Consider the following 26,607-nt stretch of genomic DNA (forward strand, 5'->3'; position numbering starts at 1 on the left):
TATTTATTTACTTATAGGCCGCACCAAGTGACATGCGGGGATCTTAGTTCCCAGACCAGGGATCAAACCTGAGCCCCCTGCAGTGGAAGCAGAGTCTTAACCACTGGACCGCCAGGGAGGTCCCACTCTTTTCAAATATATAACAGTCTTTGTTGAGATATAGTTCACATACTATCAATTCACCTATTATAAGGCATATAATCTAACAGTTTTCTAGTATCTTCCTAGAGTTGTACAACTATGACCACAATCAATTTTAAAACGTTTTTGTTACTCCCAAAGGAAACTCTGTACCCATTAGCAGTCACTCCCCAATTCCCCCAATCGTCTCCCCCAGCCCCTCATCATCTTTCTGTCTCTTTAGATTTGCCTGTTCTAGACATTTCATGTTAACAGAATCACATGATTATGTGTCCTTTTATATCTGGCTTCTTTCAATTAGCATCAGGTTTTCAAGGATTATCCATGCTGTAGCATGGATCACTGCTTCATTCTCTTTTGTATTCACTCTTAAGAAGATTCAGATTTGAACTCAGTATCTCCTCCCCACCCGCAATGGCTTCCTCTTCCACTTGATTGATCTCTCCATCTACTCAGCTTCCAAACCAGCTTACAAAATCTTTCTTTCAAATCCTCCATCTGTGTTCCCTACCCTCTCTCCAAATCCACTGCCTCACCAGATCTGTCAAATGTGGTTCACAAACAACTCTAGAATGTGACCTCTCCTTGCAGTCAATGTCAACGCCATCACGTTTCTTGCCTTTAATATCTCTGGCTCGTCCATGGCCTCCTGTTTTCAGGCTCTCCTTCCTCCAGTCCCGCTTCTGTGGGGTGATCAGTTACCTTCCTGAAATCAGTCTGCTTGGAAACCTGTGCTCCTCCCATGGCCGGCAGGGTCTTGTTCACACTGGGCCTGGTGCAGAGACCTCCTCCAATCAGACTTTTGGCCACACTCCCGCCCTTTCCACACAAGCTGCCTTGCAAGATCATCTGTTCCCCAGACTCTGAGCATTCTCACGTGTCCTTCCCTCTGTCTGGAGTGCCGGGGCTCCAATAGAACACCAGTCTGTGATGGGGCCTCTGAGCAATCCCTACTTTTAAATCTTCGTTACTGGTAAGATCAAAAGCTCCCTATTGGTTTTTTTTTTAACTTTTTATTTTATATTGGAGTATAGTTGATTAACCATGTTGTGTTAGCTTCAGGTGTACAGCAAAGTGATTCAGTTATACATATACATGTATCTATTCTTTTTCAAATTCTTTTCCCATTTAGGTTGTTACATAATATTGAGCAGAGTTCCCTGTGCTATACAGTAGGTCCTTGTTGGTTATCTATTTTAAATATAGCAGTGTGTACATGTCAATCCCAAACTCCCAGTTTATCCCTCCCTCCCTGCCCCCCACCCTTCCCCTCTGGTAACCATAAGTCCGTTCTGTAAGTCTGTGAGTCTGTTTCTGTTTTGTAAATAAGTTCATTTGTTATCATTTGTTGTTTAGAATCTGCATATATTTGTTTTTCTCTGTCAGACTTACGTCACTCAGTATGACAATATCTAGGTCCATGCATGTTGCTGCAGATGGCATAAAGCCCCCTATTGTTGATTAGCTCCTATTTTAAAAAATTGGCCTGTCGGGATGGTTTATTCTGATGTTAAACGCCAATTACTCTATTTAAAGTTGTGTATATTTATTACAATGCATATTTCACACACATGATCTTAAATTAATGTCCAATGCTTTTGGAAGTTTTTTGGGAATATCACTTGATTCACTTTTTAATTGTGAAAATGCCCTTCTTTGCACAGGACCCCTTGTAATCTTGGGGGCAAGGAGGCCAGGTAGAGTAGGTAGAAAATAGTAGAAACCATACTGTTTGTTAATCTCCTAGGACTGTTCTCCCAATTTCCTATTTTCTTAGACAAAGCAGTGTTGTGAAAAGGATGGAAAATGTTCTTGGCAAGTTAGTCTGTACACTGGGGCTCTTGTTGTGTGTTTTAGATGCAAGTTCCTCTGACTGATCAACTTTGAAGTCAGTTACTCAGGCATTCTTTGGATTTGTTAACAAGAACACCTATTCCTGTTTTATGGTCTGGTGGGAGAGCACATTTCGTCTCCTACTTACTTCCTTTGTGTTTTCCTTTACAAAGCAAGCCTTTCCTACAAACTTTGTAAAAATAATCATAGTTTAGTTTTTTAAACAATCTGCTTCTCTGAGTTGATTAGTTTTTATCTCCGTAGAGCTGGTAAAACCAGTTTTCTTAGATGTATTGCGAAGGATTCAATGAAAAAGATAAAATGGGCGATGAGTGGGTCATTCTATGAGTGGTTATCAAGCGGAGTCAACCGGATAGAGTGAGAAGTTATCTCTGTGGCTTGATCTGGGCAGGTGACCTTTAACCCAGTATGCATGATGCAAAGGAAGGCGGGAAAAGCCTGCCTCAAAACTGTGAGCACGGAGCCTTGACCGCTTGCTCAACATGCTGTCTGCAGGGTTTCTCCTTAAACTTGCACCCACCCATTTGAGAATTTGAGGGGCGTCATGTCCACATTAAACATTACTGTGGTGTTCTCAATGGTGATTTTCTCTTTCCCTCATTTCTTTCTATTTATTAATTGGAATTCCTCAGTAAGGAAGACTTGGCCCCTCTCCCTGACATATTTACTTATTTAGTCAATTATTTATTTATATCCATAGGGACAGGACTTTTATTCTTTGGGTTATAATCCAATAAAATCGTTATTTATTTTGTTCCTTGGGTTGTTCCAGCTTTGGCCTTTGGGAGCTCTTTTGATGCCCTTTTGACTCGCCCCGTCATTTTTATTGATCACTTCCTATTTTCTGGCACCATGAGGTTTCTACATTTCTCCATAAAGCTCGTCAGAAGCACCAGATAATGACTGTCTTTTGTAAAGCACTCTGCATGTAATTTATATTAATGTAAAGATGATATTAAAGGTTATCAAAGCAAATTATCATTCATCACATGCAAATTACAGATGTCAAGTCCAAGAGCGAGAGCGTGACAGGCTGTGAGCGCTACACAGGCAGAGGCTCAATGCCTTCCACTGCACCCAAAATGTTATCCCCACTGAGTGACACAGTGGGGCCTTTTCATGTGACGGCATTTTTAAGTGTGACAGTTCAGCTACTCTCCATTCCCCCAAATGCCTCATTTACTCTGGTAGAAATGGGAGTTCAGTGGGACAAAGATGTGGTATTAAATACGATTGTATTTCTCTAGTCATATTCATGAGATGAATTCACATAATTTGAAATAGTGCACTAATTATTCTGTTAAAAGATACTTTTGTAAGAGGGAGGCAGGATGAGGAATTATACATCTACTCTTATCAGCAGCTGGATTTGAATCTTGATTTTAACTTTCCTGTGCTAGTCAGCAAAAGTTTCTCAAAGGAGAAATGAAAGGACAATAGGAATAATTCAGAAGAACCAAACAATAAGTGGGGGGAGGTGGAGGGGAAGGAATGTCCATCTTTATAATTTAGAGCAATTCAAAATGAAAAAAGTCTATAGTGTTATGGATAGAACTGATACAACTTAGTTTACTTAAGGCATTAAAATGAGAGCACAGCTCAGGAATTTTCAAAAATATTGTCGCTGTCAGTTTTTCTTCTGTGATAAAATGACAAATTTGTCCGTGTAGGAAGCATACCCAGATCAAGGAGTAGGGACACAGGACTCTGGGTCAAGAAGGAAAACATATGTTCTGAAATAGACCAGAGCCAAAACAAGACACAAAAGTTCAGGTCGTCTGTCTTTGCCGGTCTGAAGCTGGGAGAACAAGTAAAGAAGATTGTCTTCTCCAAGTAGGACAGAGGTGAATCAGATTAAGACAGGACATAAGACACGCTACTGATGTGTTTTTGTTTTTTTGCCCTACAGAGTTCAGCCACCAGTTTGCTGTTTTAGGGTGGGGTTCAAGGAACAAAAGTCCCAGTAACAGTGGGCCTTAGCCAGGCTCTATGAGTTTCAGTGTTTGTCAGCTCTAAGATCATATCACAAGGTCTCATCGCCCTGATATGCAAGGCATGTAATGAGCGAGGTGCCATGGCGCCTGGAGCAAGTCTAGCTGAGTATTCATCTGTGCCTTCAACGCTTCAGATTCTTAATTTCCATGTTCTTTGATCCCTTCCATAGGAGTCTGTCAGTGATGTCACTACCACTTTCTCAGGAGCTGTGTTGGATGGGTCTTCTGCCCCTTGATTAGTCTCTTGTTTAGATTGCTCTGACACACACACAAAGTATTTAGAAAGATGATGCTACTGATCTCTTGTTGGTAAAGACCCTGACTTTGAGTATTTTTTTAAGCTAATGAAACAATTATAAGTACACCTTTCTGCAGAAATCCCAGGATGTAACCAATTTACAAGAGTTGCCCCAACATTATAGGTGAGGCATGGAGACAGCGTATATTGGGTAAGGGGTCAGCTTTTATTTGTCACTTGTGGATCCACTAACCTTCAGCCTCCTCCATTTTTCAGGGGCGAATAATTTAATTTCTTTAAAAAATTTAATTTCTTTATTGTCTTTATTTTCTCTCTTCCTGAATGTCTCCCATCTATTTCACTATCTCTTCCTACCACCAGATGGTGGAAAGGGAAAAGGAAATAACGAGACGGTAAATGAATGTGATGGCTGTCAGAGTATGGTGAAAAGTGTGGTAGTGAATGGACCCCAAAAGGAGCTTGTGAGTTACCCGTGAATTACCACGAATTCCGTTTTCATTTTAGTGCCCACTCAAGGGTAGCCAGCCCAGGTCTGGGGGTCAATATGGCACAGTGATGCCTGTTGGGGAGGAACTGCCTCAGTGGATTCCTCGGAACATGAGAGCCTGGGAACATCGCTGAGCAATGAACCCCACCTGACCCAGGCATTCGGGTGCAGGGTTAGGGGTCCCTATGAAGGTCGGTGTGGGGCGATGCAGCCCACCGGCTTCATTTCTCTTTCTGCATCTCCATCCCACCACCTCCTACAAGCCGAACTCGCACCTGGCCGGCCGTACCCACGCTGCACTGAAGGGAAATAGCGTTTCTCTCCCTCCATGGGATGAACCCCTTCTCCTTCCCAACAGCCCCCTCTGTGAAGCCTTCTTCTGGGTTGCCTCGACACCCCGGGGTTACCTGTTAGCACACTCAGCAGGTGTTCGACCCCTCACCTTCCCATGGTTTCTCCTCCCCCAGCCTGTCCTCCACCTCACATCGCACCTTCGGGGTCGGCCCCTTCCACCTCCTTTCCCACGTGCCACTACACTCGGACGCGCCCTCCCCCGCTCGCTCCCCTCGCTCCTCTCCCTCCCCTCCTCTGGTCTCGAGGAGTCTCGCGGCATTTCCCGGGGCGTTAGACGAGCCGCCGAGGGTGGGGGGCGGCCTCGCGGAGCTGGGTCCCTCCCCACTGGGCGGCAAGGGGGGCGCCGGAGCGCAGCAGTCACAGGGACGCCCCGGGCGCCAGCCCCGCCCTTGAAGGCCCCGCCCCTTGAGGGCCCCGCCCCTCGAAGGCCCCGCCCCCGCCCCGGCGGTCGCGCGTCCCCGGCAGGCGGAGCCGCAGGAGCATCGCGGCGGCGGCGGCGGTGAGGAGGAGGGGAGAGCGGGCGGCGCGGCCGCGGCTGCCGGGCGCTGGGCTGGGCGGCGCTTTTTTTTTTTTTTCGCAATTTCCACTGGCGGGGAGCAGGAAACCCGGCGCAGCCGGGCGCAGCGGGCCGCGATGCAGCAGCAGCAGGAGTCGCCCCGGGCCAGCAGCGGCAGCAGCAGCAGAGGCAGCAGCGGGCGGCGCTGAGCCGCCGCGGCCGCCGCTACTAAGGAAGAAGCCGGCCCAGACGCCGCCGCGTCCCTATCCCTGCGCCCACATCCCGGTTCCCCGATTCCCGCGCCCGGGTCCCGGCGCCCCGACCCCCGCGTCCGCCTCCGCTAACTTTCACGCTGCCTCGGCGGCCAGGCCCGGCTCGACGCCAATGGGTGAGTGGGGGGCGCCCGGGTGCCCACCTCAGCCTGGGGGCGGCGCGCCTGTCCCGGGACCGCGGAGCCGAGGAGGGCGCCCCGGGAGCAGGGCCCCAGCGGGTGACACCGCGGTGGGCACCCTGCCTGCGTCGCGCACCCCCCATTCACTCCCACTCGCGTCCGCGTCCCTGCCGAGCCCGAGCGGCGCCGACGGGAACCCCGCGGGGGCTTGGGCGGAGGATCGCGGGGGCCGGCCCGGGGCGGCTGGGGCTGAGGGATGCGGGGGGTGTGGTTGGCTTTTCGGGTGGGCGGGGAGAGTTTTGGCCATTTTTTCGCCCCCGGCGCGCCTTTCTCTGCGTTGGGGACGCAGGTACCAGGAGCTGGTGGGCTCCGGCCCTGCGCAGGGCTTGATGTGTCCGCCTGGCCTCGCCGCAGGGGAAGCCGGAATCGCGGGGTCTCGGGGCGGCCGGGGGCCGGGTGCCTTTGCGGGGGGATGACGTGGTGGGGGGCGGGAAACGCCCCAGTACCCGGCCTGGCGTGCGGTCCTCGGGTCCGGAGCGCCTGACCCGCCTCCCTTAGCGTCCCTCTTCCTCCCAGCCCTGACCCCCTCTCTGCCAGCCTGCATTCCTCCAGCCTGGCAGGCTCTCCGCTCGGTGATGCTCAAAGGCCACTTTCCACATCCTCTAAGTCTGCAGGCTTGGGGAACTGGAAACGGTGATTTAGTCCTTGATTTACTGGTCGAAGATCGGTTCCAAGTAGGCAACTAACTGTGAGGCCCCCTGGGTCCCATCTGGTATAGACCCAGGAGTATTGGAGCCACGTTGCCCAGAGGACCTGGCACTTTATTGGGCAATGGGCTTGAGAGTGCCAGGGCTAATGTTTGGCTCACCCAGGTAATATTCTTGCTGGCAGCCAATCTGTTTTCATACCTCTGGCAGATTACTTTAGGGTGTTTCTAGGCCAAGCATAGGAAGACTGTAGATTATAATAAATCATAATGAAGTGAGACCTTTCTGTGTTCAGGTCATAGGATTTTAGGTAGGCGAGTCAGACAGTGATCAGCCAGCAGTCTTGGGAGGCTCGTGAAGACAGATGCACTGGAAGTGGGGAGGTTTAACCCTGTCAGTTGTTGACAGGCAAAGTTCAAATCCCATTTGTGGTCATTTGCCATAAATCGTTTTCCTTTTCCAAAGTGGTGACGATCTGACGGCCTCTCAACTTCAATGTCACTTTTTTCTCAGTGCCCTTCTCTGATCCCTGCACCACTCCCAGTCTAAATCAGTTCCTTTCTGTTACCCTTTCTCCTTAAAAAAAATTGGCAGTATTACATATTTATTTGAGTTTAACATTTCTGTCTCCTGTAAGCTCCATGACCATGGGGACATTGCTGTGTTGCACTGTTTTGCTCAGCACTGTTTTCTTTGGTACCTGGCACAGAGCAGGCCCTAAATAGATATTTATTGAATCAATGAATGAATGAGTGAATGAATGAATGAGGAGGTAGGAAACCCTCCTACTCTATGGAAGGCAGAACACTTAGATTGGCGCTCTTGTTTTGCTTTGGCACCTAATAAGATGATTTAGTTCATTAACGAAGTATATACTTTAAACATCACCCGTTACTTTCACAACAGATTGGTTTCTCCTGAGGTAACCAAAAATGCTGTTTTGATCACCTTTCGTTTTGGGTGGGTCACCTAAAGGGTTGCACACAAAAAAAGATGTTAGATCCAAATGTCTTCTCCCGTGGCTGGACTCTGTTTTCTGTATCTCAGTGGGGGAGAGGACGGAGTTCTGTTTAAGAAGAAACAGACCTGTTTATCATTCAAGTCTGAACTGTTTTCATTATCAAGAACCTCCTAGGAAAATTAGAAAGTGCTTCTGCAGTTTATAGCCGTTTCAGGCTTAATCTTTTTTTTTTTTTTGCGGTACGCGGGCCTCTCACTGTTGTGGCCTCTCCCGTTGCGGAGCACAGGCTCTGGACGCGCAGGCTCAGCGGCCGTGGCTCACGGGCCCAGCCGCTCCGCGGCACGTGGGATCCTCCCAGACCGGGGCACGAACCCGCGTCACCTGCGCCGGCAGGCGGACTCCCAACCACTGTGCCACCAGGGAAGCGCGGCTTAGTCTTTTTTTACTGTAACCATTACAAAGTGTGGGGGGGGGGGCGCCGAAAGTGATTTTCATTTATTTCAGGTGTTAATACTTTGAGGCGCTAAGAGTAAAATGGATGCCGTCATTTAGTTCATTAAAATGTTTAGAGTGGGATTTGAGATGCTGGTAGTAGTTTGGGGGCTAAAGATCACGTGCTGTTTTCTTGAGCATCTTCAGCAGTGTATTTGTGATGAAGTACAGGTATTTAACAATTTATTCTGTATGTCTTCCAGTGGAGACACCTAACAGTGCTGTTTCTGAAGCAGGTGTGTGTGTACACACAGGCACACCCCCCTTCCCCAGTCTCCCGTATCTCTTTGGTTTTCAGAAGATTTGTCCAGTTTATCAATTTGATATACTTCCATTCTTACCGGGTCTGATAAGGATTTTTCCCTTGATGGATAACACAGTAAAGCTGTATTACATAGTCTTTGATCTGAAAAACAACTGCAAAGTATCAAATCTCTAACACTGAAATGAAGCCAGTTAGCTGTGAAATGGCCTCTTACAAAAGCCCAGTCAGAATGTGCCATCTGAGTTTGTGGGGAGATGCCTTCAGTGCCAGATGCAGGGAAAGGGTCTTGTAATTACAGCTGCACAAATATTATTACCAGTGAAATTTGTGAGTCGTGGAGGATGTGCAAACCTAGCGAAGGATTTCCATTGAAAGAATTCCAGAGTAACAACAAAGTTTGGACTGTCGTTAGCACTGTATCGTATTGGTGGTGCTAGACTGCTTTATGCTAAATCAGCTAAAGCTAAAATGAGTATAACGTTTGCCTCCACAAACAGGCTCCAGTTAGAAATGGAAGAAAAGACTCCACCTTTATCAATCATGACCTTTACTTTACTACCTTCCATCCATCATGGCTGGGGCAAAGCCTTGCTACCCTCCTGGTTGCACAGACCTTGCTTATTTCTTCTCAGACGGCTTCAGTTCTTCTTGTGTTACTGACATTCTCTGATTAACCTTCGTATTTGTAATTGTTGGTTTTTTTAAAAAAATATATTTATTTATTTATTTTTGGCTGCGTTGGGTCTTCGTTGCTGCACGCGGGCTTCCTCTAGTTGCAGCGAGCGGGGGCTACTCTTCGTTGCAGTGCTCAGGCTTCTCATTGTGGTGGCTTCTCTTGTTGCAGAGCATGGGCTCTAGGCGCGTGGGCTTCAGTAGTTGTGGCACACGGGCTCAGTAGTTGTGGCTTGCGGGCTCTAGAGCGCAGGCTCAGTAGTTGTGGTGCACAGGCTTAGTTGCTCCGTGGCATGTGGGATCTTCCTGGACCAGGGCTCGAACCCATGTCCCCTGCATTGGCAGGCGGATTCTTAACCACTGCACCACCAGGGAAGTCCCTGTAATTGTTTTGAAGTCGGTTGCACACAGTGGTCAGTATTCATCCATTTATCCATCTATCCGTCCAATATTTATTGACCTCCTGCTTTGTGCCCAGTGTTGTGCCAGCGGCAGGCACACAGCACACACAGACCTGCCGGCTTGGGCTTCTCAGTCTAGTGGGAGAGGTAGGCTTGAGTGCAGTACTTACAACGATGTGTGTAAGCCCAGGTGGGTCTCCTGAAAGGAGATTAGAGAGGGGGGATCTGACTTAGGCTGCAGAGGGGTAAGGACAGTGTCTTTGAGGAGACTGTGTTTGAGTTGAAATGTGCAAGTTGGCTAGGAGCCATCACTGCCCTCCATCTCCCCGCCCCCCCCCCCAGGAGCACCTGCAGTGGAACAGCCGTGTACCATGGGGACCCGTGGGGCATCACAGCGAGAGGGGGTCAGGAAGGACCACACGTAGCAGTGGGGCCTGTGTCTGGTGCTTTGGGGAGCGTTTAAGGAAGCCGGGTGTCGCTCTGGATTGGATGCTGTCAGGAAGCAGGGGTGAGTCCTGATCAGGCGTCTTAATCTTCTTACCCGAGAAGCGGGGAAGACCAGACAAAGGCTGGGATTGGTGAAGAAGCAGCAGTCTCTTCTAGGAGCCGGGACCCAGGGACGTTGGGGTGACTTTGGTGGTTTGGACAAGTTCCTGCTTTGTCCGTGTTTTGACATGATTACGGAGTGGTCTTGTCAAGTACGTGATGAGTGGGGGCAGCGAGTAGGAGGTGGTAGGGTGGGGAGAGTGGCCATCTAGGTATATTCGGGGGTGACTTCCAAAACATCGGCCACCTCCAGTCTGGGGACTGTTGTTCAGCATTCAGAGAATGGACAACTCACATGCTCTACCCGGGATAGATCCAGAGGAACAGAACAAGCTGCTGAGAACCAAGAAGCAGCACGGCCCTTAATGGGAAAGGTGCAGGGCAGCAAAGTACTGGAATCCTTTCAGTGTGAGAGAAGGAGGGTCTCTAATGCTGTGGTTCTCAGAATGTGGTCCCCTGGTAAGCTGCTTCAGCCTCCCCAGATCCTGTTAGAGATACCAGTTCTCTGGCCCCAATTCTACCCACTGAGTGGGCAACTCTGAGGGTGGAGCCCAGAAATCTGTGTATTCATAAGCCCTCCAGAGGGTTCTGATGCGTGGTCAAGGTCAAGTGTAGAACCTCATTGCCTTGCAGATGAGAAAGCTGAGGTCCAGAGGGCGCAGGTACACGGGCACTCTGGTCATAAAATAAGATGCTGTTATAAGTGACATAAGACCTCAGAGAAGGAGAAAAATGTGCTCCTAGTTCAGAACAAGCCTCTCCTGGAGTTACTAGAACAGTTCAGTGTTGATTCATCCATGAATCCAGTCCAAGCCAAACCACCTCCAGCACCTGGGCATTAGTGACGCTAGCTGGCCCATCTCAGTGTTAGTCACTTGGAGTATCACACAGGTGTTTCCCATCATCCCTTTTTTCCCCTCCGTCATCTTTACAAGGGGCATTAAAAATATATTATTAGCATTATGAGGGTTTTTGATATTTGTTTGTGATTTTCTATACCTGGTTGCCTGTATTAGCTTCCAATTGCTGCTGTAACAAATTACCACAAACTTGGTGCCTAAAACACCACAGGTTTATTATCTTGAAGTTCTGGAGTTCAGAGTCCAGCAAGGTTTCATCAGGCTAAAATCTAGATGTTGGCAGGACTGCCTTCCTTCTGGAGGCCTAGGGGAGAGCCCCTTTTCTGTTTTTTTTTTTTTTCCAGTTTCTAGAGTCTGCCCACATTGCTTGGCTCATGGCTTCCTTCCACCTCCCAGGCCAGCAATGGGCCAGTCACGTCTCTCTCAGTGTATCACTCTGATACTGATTCTTCTGCCTCTCTCTTCCACGTTTAAGGAAGGCATGAGCTGCATTTGTTTGGTCATTGTGTCCCTGTGCCTGGCTCATGGTAAGCCTAAAATTAAGATTGGTTGAGTTCATTATTATTCTTGACCACCTAGCTAACTTCCCCCAGGTGTGTCCTAGACATCTCAAACAGAGCCTGCTGCAAACTGAGCTCAGCATTTCTCCTCCATAACACCCATCCTGACTCATTCATTCCCCATGTCGTTGCGGGTATTACCACCTTTCCTGTCATTTCCATCGGTATTCTGCTCATTGCCTTGCCTCTTCTTCCTCCCCCCTGCCCCTATCTCAGCCCCTTCCAAAGGGCAGTCAAGTCCCAAATGTTTCTGGAATTGACCCCATGCCTTGACTGTTCTGCAGATGCTTTCCATCCTGAATGCCTTAGCAAAGGTTTCATGAAGCTGAGTAGTCACCCTTGCCTTCTTCTGTTCCATGCTTGTTCAGGCCTCTGAGCCTCTCCCATGTCATTCTCTTGATGGGGAATAGATTTCACTCTCTTCTCTGCCTTGTAGTGTCCATGTATTAGTTTCCTCTTTCTGCTTTAACAAATGACTACAAACCCAGTGGCTTAAAACAACATAAATTTATAATCTTACACTTCTGGGAGTCAGAGATCTAAAATGTGTTTTACTGGGATGGTATCAAAGTGTTGGCAGGGATGAGTTTCCTTCTGGAGGCTCCAGGGGAGAAATCATTTCCTTGCCTTTTCCAGCTTCTAAAGGCAGCCTGCGTTCCTTGGCTTGTGGCCTCATCACTCTAGCCTCTGCTTCTGTCCTCACATCTCCTTCTCTCTTACTCTGACCCTCTTGCCTTCATTTTATAAGGACTGTTGTATTATACTGGGCCCACCCGGATAATCCAGGACACCCTCCCCATCTGAAGACCCTTAGTCACATCTGCAAGGTCCCTTTTGCCATGGAGGGTAGCATATTCACAGGTTCTGGGGACTAGTATGTGGACATTTTGCGGGTGAGTATTATTCAGCCTACCACACCCCTTATTCATCTTTTGAGGCCTGTTCCAAAGGTTTCTGTACAACACTTCGTCTTGTATTAAGTCTGTTCATCTCTGATTGGGTGTCCCCAACTACACTGCCCTGGCTCATTGCCTGGCATACGGTAAGTGCCATATGTTAATGAATGAATGAATAAATGAATAACCCTTTCACCCAAGTACAGTTGCTATTTGAAATTCTCTGAGGCTATTGGCTGCCAGGAGTGTGTGTGCACTTCTGTAAAATCCCCCAGGCAGAGCGTGATGACAAGGTCTGTTTGCTGACAGTTCACGGTGGCCTGCACTTCAGTGGGTGAGAAGGGTAGTGCCACATGTGTCACATGGCTTCAACAAAGAGCTACAAGTTTAAGATAGCAAATTCTCTCTGGAAGTGATTCTGAACCAGGGGCAGTTCTGCTCCCCCCTCCCAGGGGGACATTTGGCAGTGTCTGCAGGTGGCAGCTGGTGGGGAAGGGGCAGCCTACTGGCAGCTGGTGGGCAGAGGCCAGGGACGCTGCTCCACGTCCTGCAAGGCACAGGTAGCCCCACCACGGTTATCCGGCCCCGAGTGCTGGGGAAGCCTGCTCTGGGCGTTACACAGATGGTCAAAGCATCGTTTCCTTCCTTCATCCTCAGCTGCTCTGGAACATAAGGTTTTCCCCTGTGGCCACAGCCTTTGTTTTATGAATGAACCAAGAAGTCGCTGGAGAGCAGGACTCTTTGGCACTTCTTCACCATCACCGTTTTGTCCTTTGAGTAGAAAGTGTCTTAATACAGCTCTTGACCCCCTTCTGTCCATGCCTGGGTCGTGAAGTTGTTGAACTTGCTTCTTCCATGTGTGGCTCCCCTGATGTTTTGCCTTCCTAGTGGGATGTGCTTATATGCTGGGTGACAGATGATGAGTCCTTTTTGCCACCCACGCATGGGTCCCTGGAACCGAAATGCTGGTAGGGCCCTTGGCAGTCATGGCCCACACCATCAGATGATGGAACTGAGACTCAGAGAGGTAAAGTGACATGAGCCCCCAGCTGCAGAACCCAGCTCCCTTTCAATATGAGAGAACCAGCCACCGGTATAGGTGCTCAATAATTATCAGGCTCCCACTTCCCCCCAGTGAGGTGCTTTCTGCAGCCTGTTTCCCTGGTAAGTTTTTTTAAACAGCTTTATTGAGATATTACTCAGATATCATACAGTTCACCCATCTAAAGTGTGCAATTCAATGTTTTTTTTGTATATCACATTCATTTTTATTTTTAAATATTTATTTATTTATTTTTGGCTGCGTTGGGTCTTCGTTTCTGCGTGCGGGCTTTTCTCTAGTTGTGGCGAGCGGGGGCTACTCTTCATTGCGGTGTGTGGGCTTCTCATTGCAGTGGCTTCTTTTGTTGCAGAGCACGGGCTCTAGGCGGGCTTCAGTAGTTGCAGCATGTGGGCTCAGCAGTTGTGGCTCGCGGGCTCTAGAGCGCAGGCTCAGTAGTTGTGGTGCACGGGCTTAGTTGCTCTGCTGCATGTGGGATCTTCCCCACATTCATTTTTAAAATTATGGTAAAACATACATAACAGAATTTTCCATTCTAACCATTTTTAAGTGCACAGCTTAGTGGCATGACGTACATTCCCAGTGTTGTGCAACCAGCGCCACTATCTATTTCGAAAACTTTTTCATCACCCCTCCCTGTGAGTTTCTAACTGGAAGGTTAGGATCCGTGTCCCCTGGAGGGGTTCCTGGACCACTCAGCCATTTTGGGGAACACATGGTAGAAGCCCAAGGATCCCAGTTAAGATTTCAAAGGAATACAGGAAAAGAGAAGGTATGGTTTTGTTGTTTTTTAATGGTTTTCGCTGATGTTTCCTCTGGGGCGGTACTTCATTTTTGCTCTGTCCCTCCACACAGCTCCGTTGGTTCCATCCCTTTCATCCTGTGGGGGAATTCTGATTTTCTTTCTACATCCTGAAGCACTTGTGAGTTAGTTGCTTGGGCAACTTCCTTGGCAGTTACTGGGCTCCATTAAGAATATTTCAAATGTGGGAGAAAAGACTGCGGTGCCAAACTGGTCTCTGGAGTCCACACGTGGAGACTTGATGGGGTGCCACGTTTCTTTGCTTCTGTTCCTTCAGTTGGCAAAGGTACACCGGCAACTGGTTGGTGATGAGCGCTTGGTTTTCAACTTGATGATTCTTTTATGGGTAAATATCTTACAGGCAGTCCTGTACATTAGGGGACACTTAAACAAAGCCAAATGGAGCTCGTGGACCTTACCTCACTAGTAAACTATGCTTACAGTTAGGCTCAGTTAGGAAAAAACACTGATAACAACAACAACAAAAAATCCTGGGATATTTGTCCTTCCTGAATGGTATTCAGTTGGCAAGAAAAGCCCAGTAAAGGCCTCAGCTTATTTCCTTCCAGTGGCCTGGGAAGTGGTGGGGCCACTGCAGGAGTCTGGTCTGTCCCCAGACTCAGGGGACAGAGCGGCAAGATGAAGTGCTATCCAATTCATGCTGCTGGTTCTTCCTCAGTGTCTTGGATTAAATACTATCAATATTTTAGTACTGATTAATTACTCATTTTGCATAACAAATCTAAGTCCTTAAGCACCCAAGTGCAGCATGTATAAACAGTTGAAAATACCAGCTCTTTAAACTTCAACTTCCTACTAGTGTTCAAACATCAGCCCTTGTGTTTTTGCCGGATTTTTCTGGACTCTTCTAGACTTGGAGGACTTGGGGCCCAATTCTAGGTCTGGTCCTGTGGGGCTGCACCAGTTTTATCCATCGCTGGCCCACTCCCTGTGTGAAAAGTCTTTAATTAGTTTAGTGTCCTCTCTAATTATTCCAGCTAGTTCTCATTTTTGTGCCTGGGGCTAGAAGGAGGTGCTTGAACCTTGTTTGGGATGAGAGCTGGGAAGGTCTGCCCTGGCTTCGCTTTTGCCTGCCCCACAGCCAGCTTCTCCGTGGATCCGCATCTTCTGCGCCAGACCCTTCTGGATGCTACCTTTGGCTACCTTCTGCTTGAGTAGTTTCCGTGCTCACTTGGCGAAATTCACTGGTCATGAATAACTTTGTAAACGGGCTTTGCCTTTCTTCTATTTTGATCATTAAAAACACACACACACACACACAAAAACCTCTTGACAACTTGAACAAAATGGGACAGTTTTCACCATTTAACCAGTGATTTCTCAGTGGCCCTTTGTTCTCAATAAAATATTAGATGGAGCACAGAGGTGCAAACCCAAAGACGTCTGTCAATTAGCTCATCAGTGGTACCTAAGGCAGGTTGGGCAACGTGTTTGTTAATTGACAGTGACTTTTTTTTTTTTTTTGGCTTAATTGCTACCTTTGTCGGGAAAGAAATGAAATGAAAGTAATTAGCTTTGCGTGGGTGGGGGGTCGAGAGGGGAGAAGGCAGGTAGGTGTGTCACCAGTTGAAGAAACAATTTGAAAGGGGCTGCAGTTTGCCCTGTTTCATGTTTGCTGGGCAGAGACACTGCAGCTGCTTGCCGGAGAAGTGTTTAAATTGTTTTTTAGAGTTAGTTTTTAGAATAGGTTATACATCCACATGACTCAAAATTCACAAGGTGAACAGTGGTCACTAAAAAGTCTCCTTCCCATCCCAGTCCTCTGGCTATCCAGTGACTCTCCCCATATACTGTTGATATTTCCTGTGAATTCTTCCAGGGAGACTTGGTGCCTATACCAGCAGATAGGTATTTCTGTTATCCTCCCGCCCCCTCCACTTCACTTCTTGATTAATTGACGATGGGAGGACTTTCTAGCTGGTGATCTTTTCCCCTGGGGATGTGCATGGGAACCCTGTGCCTGGGTTCTCCCCATCCGACTTTGGTGGGGAGACAGGTGGATTGTGGAAGCGTTCTCCAGGAAATTCTGCCGTGCACTCCTGATCTCAACTGAGCTGGGTGCTGAACCGGTAGAAACTTGATCCTGGATCTTACACGATCTCGACCTCACTTCTGAACTGAGTTAGGAGATGTCTTCCCACTTTGATGTCGTGTGTGTAGTAAGGACTTTCTTCAAGTGAGGAAGCCAAGCAGAGCCTGCTAACCTGAAAAAGGGGCTTATTCTGGGGCCACAGGGGCCTCTCATGCAGCCCAAAGGCCCCAAGGAGTCCCAGAACCAGGGATGGGCCAGCTGCCCGGTGTGCCCTTCTGCCATCTCTCCTCCCTGCCCCTGTCCCCTTTCTTTTTTTTTTCTTTTTATTTTTTTGCGGTACACGGGCCCCTCACTGTTGTGGTCTCTCCCGTTGCGGAGCACAGGCTCCGGACGCGCAGGCTCAACGGCCATGGCTCACGGGCCCAGCCGCTCCACGGCGTGTGGAATCTTCCCGGACCGGGGCACGAACCCGTGTCCCCTGCATCGGCAGGCAGACTCTCAACCAGTGCACCACCAGGGAAGCCCACTGTCCCCTTTCTTTGTGCAGTCACTCACGGGGCACGTGCCACAGTTCCAACCTCTTGTTCAGAGTTACTTGATTCGATCCCAGTTCCAGATTCCCATTAGGGTGACTCCGAGCCCCATGGAGGGTGTCGCCCCCTGGAGACACACAAGCGGCTGCTGTTCTCCCACATCTGTGAGGCAAGGGACTGCCCGGTTCCAGTCCTGTGTCAGTGTTTAAGGAGGGCCTCCTCGGTGCCAGGTGAATGCTAGGTGCTGGGACAGTCCTGACCAGAACGCAGCCCTGTCCCTCGGGGATGGGGATGTCTGGGGGCCACTCCTGGGGCAGGTGCTATACATGCGGATGCTTGAAAGCCATAAGCCGGCATACCTGAAGGTGCCCTGTGCCCCCTTTTCTTGGCTTTCTCTTGACAAAGGGGCGGTTGGTGTGAGGTGGTGCCTTCAAGGGTGATCCGGCCACCTTTGGAGTCCCCCTCACAAGGCTCCCCTGAGGGGCGGCTCCTGGCCTTGCTGGGCACCGATATGCTTCCGAGCAAATCACGGCTGTTTTTACCCTTTGAGACCCTGAGTCGTGTGACTGATCTTGGTTTTTCCTTTTGAGTTGGCAGCACTTAAAAAAGTGTGGATGTGACTTTCGGGGCACTTGGAGGGGTCGATGCATTTGTGACAGGGGGCAGGGTGCATTTGTGACATTGTCTGGCTCTTTTAGGGAGCCTGTGGGTTTTTAAATGGAGGAAAAGATGAAGACGTGAAAAACAGCCACCGCCTGGCCTGTGAGTTAACCGCTGGAGCCGGTGATGTCGGTGAAGGGGGCAGGGGACTGTGGCTGCTGTGTCCGCTGTCCGCCTCTCTCCACCCTCCCGCCTTCTCTCTTCTCTCTTTCTGCTCTGTCCCCTCCCCTCCCCCACCCCTCCCCACACCTCTGTACCCCCACTTTCCATCTCTCCCCAACTTTCTCTTCCCTCCAGCCTTCTCTCTCCCCTCACTGCCCACCCACCCATGCCTGACCCTCCCTCCTGCTCTTTCTCTCTCCACTTCCCTTCGGCCCCCCGTTTTTGCCCCTCCCCCCTCTCCTTCACTCTCTCTTTCTCACACCCTCCCCCCTCCTCCCCACCCCTCCTCTCCCATCCCCATGTCTGTCCCCCTTCTCTTCCAGGTCCCTCTGTCCACACCTTCTCCCCTCCTCACCCCCTGCTTGCTCTTCCCACTTCCTACTAAGTCCCTCCTCCTCCCCCCCACTTGCTCCTCCCCCCACTTGCTCCTCCCCCCACTTGCTTCTCCCCCCACTTGCTCCTCCCCCACTTGCTCCTCCCCCCACTTGCTCCTCCCCCCCACTTGCTCCTCCCCCTTCCTACTAAGTCCCTCCTCTTCCTCCTCTTTCTCCTCCCTGTCTTCCCACCCCTCCACCTCCCCATCCCCCTCTGTCCCCAAACTCCCCCTCTCTCCCCCTCTTTCTTTCCCTCAAACCCTCTCTCTTCTCTCCTCTCTCCCATCTCTCCCTCCCCCAGCTCTCTCCCTTGAACACCCCCCTTCCCTCTCTGTGGTCTCTTGCCCCCCTCTGCCTACACTCTCTCCCTCAAGACCCTTTCTCTCCTGAAATCCCCCCTGTCTCACAGCCCTCCCATTTCTCCCTCTAAGCCCTGCCCACATGGTACTGCCCCTGCCTCAGCATCTTCAGCTGATAGCACCGCCTCCTTTGCGCTGCTGGAGCTGGGTGAAGCTCGTGTATTCAGTGCAGTCTAAGGTCAAGATGGCCACATGAGGATGTGGGGAAGGGCTTCTGCCCACCCCTCAGGGACCGGGTGACCAGCTCCCCTGCCATTGAGGGCGGTTGTCTTAAAGGATAACCTCTTCTCCTACGATGGTATAGAGGGCTCCATCCCTGACTGAGGGGAGGGGCAGATTCTAGGATGGGTGTGTCTTATTCTAGTTCCAATATTCTCTAACCTTGAAAAAAATTTTTGTTATAAACATATAGTGACTCTATAATAGAGTTTAGAAAATAGGAAGTGGGAAAATTTATTATTTTTTGCTGTATGCCTAGTTCTTCCCTTCCTGTTACCCTCTAGACTCAGTAAAATCCTCTTTAAATAATGTCTTCTGGTCCCAGCCACACGGCAGAGTATTAAGGGCAGGTCATGGTGGTGGCCATGTTGATGCTTAAGAGCCCTACAAAGTCAAAGGAGTCTGGAAGCAAGAGAATTTAAATCAAGCCCTCATACAGTCCCCCAGTACAACCACTTTCATTTTATTTTAGACTTATTACTATATACTTGAAGATAATGTAATATATGGATAATATTAATATACGTAGTATATATAATTGTACATCCTGGTTTTTTTTGTTTGTTTGTTTGTTTTTACTTCATAGTCATCTCCAAAGCTAGTGTTTGTAGTAGCTGAATAGGTGAGTTCCTGAATCTTAACTTATGTAACCATTTCCCTACCATTTGAGTATTTAGGTTGCTTCCATAATCTTGATATTATAAGTAAGGATGGCGTGGACACTATTTTCCTTTTTATCCTTTAAGGAAATCAGGTTGTACACAGGGTGACATTCCACATCCATTCTTTGTTTCCGTAGCCTCCAAATGACTGGAATGGCCCATGCTGATGAATATGATGGTAAGTCCATGAGAGTCATTACATGTGCATTGGCAGGGTACTTGCCATTCCTGTGTTTGCTTTCAGTTTTAGTTCAAGAAACTCTGCTCATATGGCTTATCATCCCTTCTGTGCTGTGTGTGTGTGTGTGTGTGTGTGTGTGTGTGTGTGTGCGCGCGCGCGCGCGTGTGTGAGTGACAGAGACAGAGAGAGAGGGGAGAGAGGGAGACATCTCTGAAGGAGACTGCTGGTGGGGTTTTCCTATTCCACAATGCGTTCGTATTCATCACGCCATTCTGAGATGATTAATCCTGGTTCAGTGCTCAGGCATGAGAATAGGGAATACACAGTGAAAGGTAAAACCCTCAAGGACTTGGTTCCTTCTCTTCTCTTTCTTTCCCCCTTCCCTCCCTCCCTCCTTCCACTTCACACCCAGACTGGCATTTTAAAGGGATTTTGTTTTCCAGAACCACAGGGAAAATTGCGTCCCAAAGGCCCTGTGTCCTCAATGGGACTTCACGTTTGGCTGGGATATGGGTTCAACTCCCATGCTGACGAGGGAAAGGTCGTGGCTGTGATAACCGTCCTGTGATTTCCTAGCTTAGCTTTGTGTCATTGTGATACACTCCCCTGAAAAAATTGGGCTTTTGGCTTCAAAGGGCATCAGATAAGGGTGGCTAGAACCCCAGGATCCAGGCTGGGAGAACCATCTCTAAGCCTGCCTTCTTGACGCATCAGTTTTGTTAATGCACAGCACTGTGTAAAGCATTCGTTCCTCAACCACCATGTGCATGTCAAATGCCTGCTCGTGTACCTGGCCAAAAAGGAGCTGAATATTCATGATGCCCTTTCAAGGCCAAGTGTCTGTGAAAGTTTTAAACTTTATAATAACACGTGTTAGGAAACCTTGGTAGCTAAAGGGTACCGTATCCTTTCTCCCTTTGTTTCAGTTTCAAATTATGAACATAACTGGCCTGCACTGGAAGGACAAACAAGACACTTGATTCAGTACTGCCGTATATTGGAATTCAGTTAGATTCTACAAGTCTTTATTGAGCGCCTGTTAGGTGTGAGATCCGATAACCTGAGGGACTTGGAGATATCTAAAGCTCCCCTCAATGACACATTTTCACTAACTTTCATTTCCCTAGTCGCGTGGGAGATTGTGATGTGATCATTTCATGAACCACACGGTGAAGTAAGCAGTTAAACCAAAGGGTGTTCGTTTGAACAAGTTTTGTTTCTCCCCAAAGAAGGAAAGATATCCATTTGAGGAACACACATCCAGTTAGAAGACAGCTCTCTGAGATAACAGTTGTTAGTCAGTGTCTCTGAAACTCCCTCCCCACTGCAGGTCTAGAGAAACCAAAGAGAACAGTCTTTCTCAAATGAGTAAGGCTGAAGTTCCCTTCACCAGGGAAGTATTTACCAAGAAACCCTCTTTTGCCTTGAACTTTAAAAAATGTTTATTAGCTTTTATTTATTTATTTACTTAATTGCAGTAAAATATACATAACAGAAAATTTACCACTGAAGTCTTTTTTTTTTATTGTGGTAACATATATGGAACCTAAAATTTACCATCTTAACCATTTTTAAGTGGACAGTTCAGTGGCATAAAGTACATTCACATTGTTGTACAGCCATCACCACCAACCATCCACAGAACTCTTTCCATCTGGCAAAGCAGAGACTCCGTATCCCTTAAACAGCAACTCCCCGTTTGCCTCTCCCCCCCAGCCCTTGGCAACCAGCATTCTCCTTTCTGTCTCTATGAGCTTGACTCCAGGGACCTCATTTAAGTGGACTCATACAGTGTTTGTGCTTTTGTGTCTGGCTTATTTCACCTAGCGTGGTGTCTTCAAGGTTCATTCATGTTGAAGCGTGTGCCAGAATTTCATTCTTTTTTAATTACCTTAAACTTTTCAATAATGATGCTTCTTGAAAAATAGGCACTTAACTAGATACAGACTCCTTTTGCTTTTAGCTCATTTGGAAGTATAAACCTGTAACAGATTCACAAATTAAGGATAAATTAACCCAATAAAGCTCAAATCAACACTAATAAGAGACACAATGACATGCTTCAGTGATGCCATTGTTGCTGACGAGGCGGCAAGGCACACATGCTGTGGTGCAGTCTTTTGAGTTCACTTGGTTGTCTCGTCTCTTCTCTATTCGAACCAATGTGAGAATCCTTCCTTCACACAGTGCTCTCTGAGACCTTTTCACGGGGGTGCTGTGCATTAGAACCGGTTTTGAAAGCTGATAGGATATTTGATACACACAGACCACATGTCCTGTGGACAGCGTGTAGCATCAGTATAAAATACGTACTCAGGCACCCATCCCTCAACATGTGCTCTGGCTCCGTCCTCTCCTCCTGCCTTCTCTGGAGGACACAAGTATCAGGAGCCTTTTAAAAAATCATCTTTTCCTTCTTTTTAAGAAATAGTTTGATCATTTCCATATGTATCTCCTAAAAACATATTGTCTGGTTTTGCTTGGTTTTAGTTTTATATAACTGGCATCCACACCACACAGAGACTTGTGACTTGCTGTCTCTCATTTTGTACTTCATTTCTTTTCCCTGTCTGATCTTCCGTTGTTTGAATGTGCCATTGTATCGTTTTCCTTTCTCCTGGTGATGGACTTTTGCATTGTTTCCCATTTTTGCTACTATGAATGGACGTCCTTCCTATCACCATGCTGGTCAATGTCTCCAGGTGCCCGTGTGAAATACGTTTTTGAAAGGTGTATGACAAGGAGTGATTTTGCTGGGTTGCAAGTTGCTGGATTTCCAAAGTGGTTGTACCAGCATGTTCCCAACAAAGGAGTGGACGAATAAACTAATGAATGAAGGAGAGAACGCTGTATTCATTGAAGGAGAGAGGATGTGAGCTTTAGAAGAGAATGCCTAATTGGTTTTCACAATGTGTGTTCCCAGAGTGTAAACATTTCTGCTGCTCCCATTCTGCCCAGCATTTGGTGTCCCTGCCTCTGTCGTCATGTCTCCTTTTCTGGCTCTTCAGCCTCCCTCTTCCATCTTTTAAAGACCCTTGTGATTACACTGGGCTCACCCAGGTAATCCAGGATAATCTCCTCATCTCAAGATCCTCAACTTAATCGCATCTGCATAGTCCCTTTTGCCAGGTTAGGTCACATACTCACAGGTTCTGGGAATTAAAATGTGGGCATATTGCGGGGCGGGGGGAGGAGGCATTATTACATCTACCATGGAGGGAGGGAAGCGTTCCATTTCTAAAAGGAGGAGGGCGATACTGGGAGATAATGATTAGTCTCTGCTGTATTATATGACTGTTTTTGCCCATCTCATGCCTGTGGATAGATTTTAAAAGTATTAAATTGTCAGAGCTGGCGAACTTGCTGAAGATGGGACTTTGTTTTCTCATACTTTGTGGTTCTTGGGGTTCACATGTCTAAATAATCACAAAAGCAAACTGTTTTTAAAAAAATACATTTATTTATTTATTTATTTACTGCTCTGTTGGGTCTTCATTGCGGTGCGCGGGCTTCTCATTGCGGTGGCTTCTCTTGTTGTGGAGCACGAGCTCTAAGTGCGTGGGTTTCAGTAGTTGCAGCATGTGGGCTCAGTAGTTATGACTCATGGGCTCTAGAGCACAGGCTCAGTGGTTGTGGCGCACGGGCTTGGTTGCTCTGCGACATGTGGGATCTTCCCGGACCAGGGCTCAAACCTGTGTCCCCTGCATTGGCAGGTGGATTCTTAACCATTCTGCCACCAGGGAAGTCCGACGCAAACTATTTTTGAGGCCTACATCCTTTGTCACGAGTGAGTGTCCTCTGTGCATCTTCCGTTGGCCGCATTCCTTTCCTGAAGGCCATTTCCAAGTGCTGTTCTGCTTGTAGTTTCCTCGGAGAAGTTAACAGAGCCAGAAGCATCACTAGGATTAAATAAATGGTGAGTGTATTTATTGGCACAGAGTAGGGGCTCAAATGAGTTACACATATATAACAACAAAAGGCCACACTGGCACACTGCCAGAACCCCCTCATGTATAAAGACCCCCTCATCATACATTTTATGCACACAGTAGGTGCACTGATCAAATACCTTCCCGGTACCTTTTGACCCTCCATCTTGTGTGTTCATCTGCTTTCTCTGTGTGTGTCTGTCTGTGTGTGTGTGTGTGTGTGTGTGTGTGAGAGAGAGAGAGAGAGAGAGAGAGAGAGAGAGAGAAGCAGACAGAGACAAAAACATACACACACATACACTCACAGATTTTCTTGGCATGTGCTATGAACTGAATGTTGAATGTTTTTGTTCCTATAAAATTCATATGTTGAAACCCTAAATCCCAAATATGATGGTATTTGGAGGCAGGGCTTTTGGAAGGTTATTAGGTCATGGGGCTGGAACCCTCATAATGGATTAGTGCCCTTTCAAGAAGAGACAGGAGTGAGCTTGCTTCCTCTCTCCCTCTCCCTCCCCCACCCACCTCTCTCCCACCCCTCCTTCCCCCTACTCATCCCACCACATGAGGGAACCAGGAAGATGGTTCTCATCAGAACCTGACATGCTGGCACCCTGATCTTGAAGCGTAACCCTCCAGAACTGTAAGGAATACATGTTTGTTTAAGTCACCTAGTCTATGGTATTCTTGTTCTAGCACCCCAAACTGACTAAGACAGCATGGAGAGAAGGGGGAACCAGGAGAACTATGGTGGGATCTATTTGCCAGTCCCTGAATTTATCTCTTTGGTGGAAGGCTGCAAATTTTTATATCACTGTTAAGAGATACACAGAAGTTTCGGAAAATAGCCCAGTTTGAATCATCTGAAATGATAAAAGTCTTCTTCTGTCAGAATGTAGAAATAACATAAAAACAAATCAATACTTATCTCTCCAGTGAATTCAGAGCATCTAAAAATGGTGTGCTGGACTCAGTTGTGTGGACTGAGAGTGGGGGCTGAGAACACTGGGCTTGTGAGTAACAAGGTTGTGGGAAGGGTGTTTGCTGTGGGGAATGTCGTGGAAATTCAGTGTAGAAAATAATCTTAGGATCATTAGGGGCTGTGAGAGCCACACCAGCTGTCTCAAAGTGGCCCGAGGTGTTTTACAGATCTGGAACCACTCATGTTTGAGAATCAGATTGAGCTTTCACATAATATTTTATTTATTTATTTATTTTTGGCTGCCTTGGGTCTTTGGTGCTGCACGCAGGCTTTCTCTAGTTGCGGTGAGCGGGGGCTACTCTTCATTGTGGTGCGCGTGCTTCTCACTGCAGTGGCTTCTCTTGTTGCAGAGCATGGGTTCTAGGCTCGCGGGTTTCAGTAGTTGTGGTACGCAGGCTTCAGTAGTTGTGGCTCGCGGGCTCTAGAGCGCAGGCTCTGTAGTTGTGGCGCATGGGTTTAGCTGCTCCACGGCATGTGGGATCTTCCTGGACCAGGGCTCGATCCCGTGTCCCCTGCATTGGCAGGCAGATTCTTAACCACTGCGCCACCAGGGAAGTCCTCACATAACATTTTAGATCCCTGGCTGCTCTGAAATGCCGTGTCTTGTGGAAAGCTTGGGTTGCCGTTCCTGCTTGGCTGCAGTGGTGGCAGCTCTGTTCACATGGCGAGCATGTGGGTTCACTTTGCCATGTTCTCTACCATGCCCTTTTGCCTCCCAGACATAAGCGAGGACTGACAGCCAGTTGGTAGAGATAATCAGGCTCGTGCCGTTGTTTCCAGATCTCCTTACCCTCTTGGGTGCCCTCAGGAGACCATTGAGTGGGCCTTCAAACACCCCTAACCTCAAGAGTTTGAATTCTTTCGTGAAATTACAACCAGATTGTCTCTACTTGATGGGGCTGAATCATTCTTACAGAGGGAGTTGCTGAAAATTTGCAGGTCACCAGGACTATGTGAGCCTCTAGGTGGAAGTGCTCTTTAATGATGGACCCCAGGTCACTCTCCTTTGAATGTCCCATCACACCCAGCAGTGTTGATATGTTGGTTTTCATCTGATACCCTTGGGCCCACCATGTGTGTGCCTGGCCCACGAGTAAGAAATACCAGTAGTTGCCAATATCCCAGGCTCTCCCCACTCACCTGAGATTTAATTTGAGCACCAAACACCACCAGTGTCTGCTGCAGTTTCTTTAGACCATTGTTGGCATTGGCTGCTGACCCGTGTGTGTTGGCTCTTGGCTGAATGTGCCTTGGGAGCCGCTGTTTTAAAATAGATTGTCCTGTCAAGAGCACCGAGGTGGTGGACCTTCTGTGGTAGGAAAAGATATTTAAAGGCACAGCATGACTGGAGAGTTCTGAATCAATCCATTTAGGGTGGGATATAGAGAAGTAAAACCAGGGCCAGTTTGGGGAGTGCTGTGGGAAAGCAAGTTCCCATGCTTGTTGAGGAGGTGGGGGGCAGGTCGGGGTGTAGGGGGGAGGGGCGGGGGCGGAGCAGGGCCTCATCTGATTTCTGTGTTAGCTCAGCCCCCCTCAGCTGGCAACTTGTTTTAGGAATCTTCTTTGTTTTTCTTTCTGCCATCGATTGCTTCCTTCTGATAAGGGGGGGTGGGGTGGGGTGTGTGTGCTAAGTCGATAATTTGCCAAATTTCTGTGCGCCGATTTTGGTATGTAAGGTAGGGAAAACTTTCTGTGGTGATGACTTCGAAGTCTTCAAGTCTCATGGCCCCGTGATACTTAGTCTGCTGGCTCCAACAGTGCCATCCTGGGCGCCTTCCCATCACTTCCCTGCCCTCCTTGGGCTCTGCTAGGTCTTTATGTGGTCCCTTCTGTCCATGTTGTCCCAGGCCCTGTCCTGGGAAATCTTGGCTCTCAGCCTGGAGCTGACAAGTTCTTGCTTAGGAGGTGGAAGGGAAGAGCACGCTGGGCTGGAATAATTCACGCACGCTGCTGTCATAAGTTCACTTCCCAGAGTTTGTAGTTATGAACGGGAAGAAACCGCCAATTGGGGATGAGTAATTTATTCTTGAGGAGAGATCATGAGACATCTTATTTATCTTCGCGTTACTTGGTCTGCTGGAAGACACAAGGAAATCCGATTTGTTGTAGCCAGACATCATCCCCCTTCCCTTTCCTCCCTCCCTCCCCACTCCTAACTCGGATGTGAATGCTTCCGGGTGTGCAGGAGAAGAAGGGTCACTGCTTGAGGAGAGGGCACAGGGTACGTGCTGGCTCAGGAAGCCCCACCAGGGACCACAAGGACCCCAGAAATCATGCTCCGTAGACTGCAGTTCC

The 26,607-nt window shown here is 48.3% G+C and overlaps 1 protein-coding gene across 1 annotated transcript in view; it reads left to right on the top strand.

Moving 5' to 3' along the window:
• The first annotated feature begins 5,652 nt into the window (after positions 1-5,652).
• SH3KBP1 (SH3 domain containing kinase binding protein 1) overlaps positions 5,653-26,607 on the top strand; it is a 346,493-nt gene continuing 325,538 nt past the window's right edge. Inside the window, exon 1 of the mRNA XM_027096156.1 lies at positions 5,653-5,973. Within this exon, the coding sequence (XP_026951957.1) occupies positions 5,970-5,973 (4 nt within the window). The 5' untranslated portion in view covers positions 5,653-5,969. The remainder of the gene's footprint in view (positions 5,974-26,607) is intronic.

The sequence above is a fragment of the Aethalodelphis obliquidens genome, unplaced genomic scaffold, assembly GCF_003676395.1.
Source record: "Aethalodelphis obliquidens isolate GAN/ISIS:26980383/991018 unplaced genomic scaffold, ASM367639v1 scaffold99, whole genome shotgun sequence".
NCBI lineage: Eukaryota > Metazoa > Chordata > Mammalia > Artiodactyla > Delphinidae > Aethalodelphis > Aethalodelphis obliquidens.